This window comes from Vombatus ursinus, unplaced genomic scaffold (assembly GCF_900497805.2).
Source record: "Vombatus ursinus unplaced genomic scaffold, bare-nosed wombat genome assembly UNPS02013530.1, whole genome shotgun sequence".
NCBI lineage: Eukaryota > Metazoa > Chordata > Mammalia > Diprotodontia > Vombatidae > Vombatus > Vombatus ursinus.
In genome coordinates this window covers 11,312-17,018 of record NW_020953308.1, presented here as the reverse complement: position 1 = coordinate 17,018, position 5,707 = coordinate 11,312, and the positions used below count along the sequence as shown (strand labels likewise).

The 5,707-nt window shown below is 35.5% G+C and overlaps 1 protein-coding gene across 1 annotated transcript; it reads right to left on the bottom strand.

The window, feature by feature from the left end:
- Positions 1-213: 213 nt before the first annotated feature.
- Positions 214-1,176, bottom strand: LOC114040552 (olfactory receptor 10AG1-like). Its single transcript, XM_027858668.1, has one exon. It carries the CDS (start codon positions 1,144-1,146, stop codon positions 214-216), a length of 933 nt encoding a protein of 310 aa, XP_027714469.1. The 5' UTR covers positions 1,147-1,176.
- Between the last annotated feature and the right edge of the window lie 4,531 nt (positions 1,177-5,707).

Genomic DNA, 5,707 nt, shown 5'->3' with positions numbered 1-5,707 from the left:
TAAATTGACAACTAGAGAGCTCACAATGAACTCCACTGCCCAAGACCACTCTTTAAAAGTGATTTTCTCTCTACTCTCAATTGATATCTAATAAACTAGGGATCATCCAGAGGAAGGAGAAAAAGAAAATTAAAGATTTTTTTTTTTAAAATTCCATTTGAATTTTTTTCTGGAAAGAAACAGGGATACTTCAAAATTCAATTTAAAGTTTAGTTAAAGGAAATAGTGATTAAATAATTTCCCCAGTGTAGCAATGACATCCTTATTTCTCAGGCTGTATATCAGGGGGTTAAACACTGGGGTCACAGTGGTATAGAAAAGAGCAAGCACTTTGCCTGATGTTGCTGACTGACTAGACTTTGGCCACAAATACATGATACTTCCAGATCCATAGAATAAGCACACAACCATGAGGTGAGAAGAACATGTGGAGAAGGCTTTGGATCTTCCTGAGGTTGAAGGCAATTTCAGAATGGTAGTTAGGATTTTGACATAGGATGCAATTATTGGCAGAAAGGAAATTAGGAGGAATATCACAGCAACAACATGGACAGAGACCTCTACATTATATGTGTCCCCACAGGCCAATTTGAATAAAGGTGGGGAATCACAGAAGATGTGATTGATTAAGTTAGGACCACAGAAGTTCAGAGAAAAAATCTGGTATGTCTCCTCTATCACTATTGGGACACCAATCACCCAGGAAGCCACAACCAATTGGACACATAGCTTGTGATTCATGATGAAAGGATAGTAGAGAGGCTTGCATATGGCCACATAACGGTCATAAGCCATCACACCCAGGAGCAAGCACTCTGCCACCCCCAGAATATAAAGGAAACAAGTTTGCACAGCACACGCTGCAAAAGAAATAGTTCTCTTCTGGGACCAAAGATCTGCCAACATTCTGGGGAAAGTGACTGATGTGTAACAGATTTCCAAGAAGGAAAAGTTCTGAAGGAAAAAATGCATAGGGGTAAGGAGAGCTGGATTAATCTTGGTTATGACAATGAGGAGGCCATTTCCTATCAGTATGCTTAGGTACATGACTAAGAAAATCCCAAAGAGGAATCCTTGGAGGTTGGGAAGGTCAGAAAATCCCAGGAGAATGAATTCGATCACAACTGTGAGATTGTCTTCTGCCATTGAGTTTTTTCTTCTGTCTGTGGAAATGATGAATTCAGAAGGAAGCAATCACTTTCCTTCTCTGCATCTTAGTTACACACTCAGGAAAAAAGGGAAAATTGGATGTGAGGATCTGCCAGATTCCTCCTAGATTTAATTTCATGTTTTCATCACAAACTCCAACCTTCTATGTTATATTCTTTCTATTCCTGTCTCAATTCTAACATTCTATATTCTTGGGAAAAAGCTCAAAATCAACCAATGAGTGATTGTTAAGTCTATCCTATACCAAGGACTCTACTAAATTTCATAACAATCATTTTTAGATAAAAGTATCCTTAAAATCATTAATTGCAAAAGGAACACAATTTTAAAACATATTTAACATTTCTGTTTTATTTATGGTGTTTCCCTGACAGCAGGAGTCATAGTCCTTAAAGAAAATATGGCATTGAAAATAAAAGGACATACTATGAATTTTCCCAAACATTACTGGTCTTCTTGCCTGGTGCTTTTAGCCAACTTATCTTTGCTTATGATATTTTTCATTCCTGGAAAGTTTTCTCTGATTTTCTCTGCTTATTATAATTGTGCTATGTATTTCAAGGTCTTTCTTATTTCTCTCCATTCCACTATGTAGTTTTCTCTTGCAATCTCCAGGCAAAAATCAATTTTGACCTTTCTTGAATGACTATATCATAGGATTTATTCTAGATATTTGTCAGTTCGCAAATGCCTGCTAATTAACTTTAATGATCTTTCCCATGTGCATATCATATGCTTGTATGACATTTAAAAAGTTCAAGAGACATAATTTATGGCTAATTTAATCATTTTGCTAATAAGGCCTGTATGTTATTATTAAAAAGATGGTTATTTGGCCATTTCTCTTACACAAAGAACAATCATGTTAGTGTGCTCATGGTTTATATGTCCTTCCAATAGGGGCTGATGTCACCTCATCATCATGTCACCCCGGATGGAAAAAATGTCTCTATGCCAGACCACTTTGATCTATACCAGACCACTCCCCTCCTTGGGCTATCTAGACAAAAGGATCTGCTTCCAACCAATCTGGAGTAGAACACTGTGGGCTTCTTGCTATCTTACATTAAATTTCTTTCGTGATTAGGAGTCTATCTCCCAAAACAAACCCAGGAACTCTATGAACACAATTACAAAACGCTTTTCACACAAATAAAATCAGATCTAAATAATTGGAAAAACATCAGTTGCTCATGGGTAGGCCGAGCTAATATAATAAAAATGACAATTCTACCTAAGCTAATTTACTTACTCAGTGCCATACCAATCAAACTACCAAAAAATTATTTTATAGAGTTCGAAAAAATAATAACAAGATTAATTTGGAAGAATGAAAGGTCCAGAATATCAAGAGAACTAATGAAAAGAAATGCAGGGGAAGGTTCGCTAGCCTTAAATTGTATTATAAAGCAGAAATCATCAAAACTTCTTGGTACTGGCTAAGAAATAGTGTGGTGGATCAGTGGAATAGGTTAAGTATGCAAGACACAGTAGTCAATGACTATAGTAATATACTATTAGACATACCCAAAGACCGCAGCTTCTGGGATAAGAACCCACTCTTTGAAAAAAACTCCTGGGAAAACTGGAAAAGAGTATGGCAGAAACTAGGCATAGACCAAAATCTCACACCATGTATCAAAATAAAGTCAAAATGGGTACATGATTTAGATATAAAGGCTGATACTATGAGTAAACTGAGAGAGTAAAGAATAGTTTACCTGTCAGATCTATGAAGAACAGAAGAATTCATGACCAAATAGGAGATAGATAACATTACAAAAAGCAAAATAGACAATTTTGATTACATTAAATTGAAAAGTTTTTGCACAAACAAAGCCAATGAAACTAAGATTAGAAGGAAGGTAGAAAATTGGGAAAGGATTTTTACAACCAGTCCCTCTGATAAGGGCCTTATTTCTTTTTTGTTCTTTCTTTCTTTTGTGATTTCTAAAATATATAGAGAATTTTGTCATTTCTAAAATATATAGAGAATTAAGTCAAATTTATAAGAACACAAGTCATTCCCCAATTGATAAATGGTCAAAGGATATGAACAGACAGTTCTCAGATGAAGAAATTAAAGGCATCTTTAGTCATATGAAAAAATGCTCTAAATCACTATTGATTAGAGAAATGAAAATCAAAACAACTCTGAGATACCACATCACACTTATCAGAATGGCTAATATGACAAAACAGGAAAATGATAAATGTTGGAGAAAATGTGGGAAAATTGGAACACTAATGCATTGCTGGTGGAGTTGTGAAATGATCCAACCATTTTGGAGAGCAATTTGGCACTATGCCCAAAGGGCTATCAAAATGCACATACCCTTTGACCCAACACTAGCACTTCTAGGGCTATGTCCCAAAGAGATCACACAAATGGGAAAAGGACCTATATGTACAAAAATATTGATAGCAGCTCTTTTTGTGGTGGCAAAGAATTGGAAATTGAGAGGATGCCCATCAATTGGGGAATGGTTGAGCGAATTGTGGTATATGAATGTGATGGAATACTATTGTGCTGTAAGAAATGATGAACAGGCAGACTTCAGAAAAACCTGGAAAGACTTGTATGGTCTGATGTTGAGTGAAGTGAGCAGAACGAACAGAGCATTGTACACAAAAACAGCCACTTTGGGTGATGACTAATGTTGATAAACTTAACCCTTCCTGTCAATACAAAGATCTAAGACATCTCCAGAGGCCTTGTGATGGAAAATGCTATCCACACCCAAAGAAAGAACCATGGAAGCCGAATTATTACTTTTTTCTCTTCTGTTGAGTATTGTTTCCTCTTTCTGATGGTTCCTCCTATTGGTTTAATTTCTACTTACAACATCGCCAATGTGAAAATATGTTTAATATGAATGTAAATGTATAACCCAAATCAGATTGTGCGCCATCTTGGGGAGGGTGGTGGGGAGGAAGGGGGAGAAAAATTTTAAACTCAAAAGCATTTGGAAGTGATTATTGATAAATCAAAATAAATTAATATAAAAAAAGATTAGGTGGTGTCTGATCAAGATTTAGGAGAGTCAAGGAAATCATTTCATCAGTAATGTCCTTCTAAAGAAAAACTGAAAGTTTGAAATGGGGAATTTAGAAGAAGAGGAGAGACTTTGAATCCCCCAAAGATATTGGTTATTAATAATCATTTGTCACACTTGGTGCTGGGTTCTTAGGAATTTAAAGTTAATGAACATGCACTTTTCAATTTTATCTATTTTGAATTAAATCCTGCTCATAATAAGTATTCAGTAAATTTAGGTAAAGTAGATTGCCCTTATGATATAAATTCAGTAATATGTACTATGCACCAAAATATTATTTTTTGCCTTTTAGTGAGGCAATTGGGGTCAAGTAACTTGCCCAGGATCACACAACTATTAAGTGTCATGTGTCTGAGGACAAATTTGAACTCAGGTCCTTTTTACTCAAAGCCAGAGCTCTATCTACTGCGGCACCTGGCTGCCCCCTCCCAAATAATTTTTTTTTTCTGATGACTGATGCATATGATTCCAAATTTAGAAAATCAGCAATTGTAGTAACACATTATCCCACTTTAATACCTTTTCATTCATCAAGCCATTTTTTCCTTTTCAAACTTGAGTGTAGAATCTTGATCAGATCATTTCCAAAGTAGCATCCTTGAAAATTATGCCCTGGAAAAATGAAACAATCAGGTAAAGTCTAATAGTTCAGAGATTTAAACTTGAGCATGAACTGGGGCATACTGTAGTAGAAATGATCTATGTTGCTGATGGAATACCAAGAGAAGTAAAATGAACCATAACAGTTTGATCTTTTTTTAAAAGAATGATCCCAGATCCAACACTGTCCTTCAGTCACCTTGACTTGTTGAGTGTGTTAGCTTGGTACAATGGAAAGATTGCTAACTCTGGATGCAGAAAATGGGTCCAAATTCCAACACTGAATATCATTACCTATGTTTCCATTAAGAAGTTACTAGCCATCTCTTTGCCTTATTTTCCTCATTGATAATGTGAAGGATGATGCTGAGAGTCCTTCTGTGTTTAGAACGGATTCTAGACCACCAAATTGACCAATGCAAACACTATGACATCAATTATATATGGGATATTAGCCATATGGAAAATTAAATAAGTAAATAAATAAAGGAAGGAAGAGAAGAATAAATGAATAGATAAAAAATAGATAAAATAAATGAATAGATTAAAAAAATGAGAAAATTATACTCTATTTGGCACTCAGAATTCATCAATTCTCTCTCTGGAGGTGGATAGCATTTTTCATTAGGAGTTTTTTAGAATTATCTTGGATGAGTTTGTTCGTCAGAGTAGCCAAGTCTTTCAGTTGATCTCATTACAACATGGCTGTTTCTGTGCACAATGATCTCCCAGTTCTTCTAACTTCACTTTGGACCAGTTAATACAAATCTTGTGATTTCCCCCGTGAAACAGCCCCACCTTGGCATTACTTGTAGCACAATATTATTCTATCACAATCATATAACACACCTTGTTCAGCTATTCCACAACTGATGAGC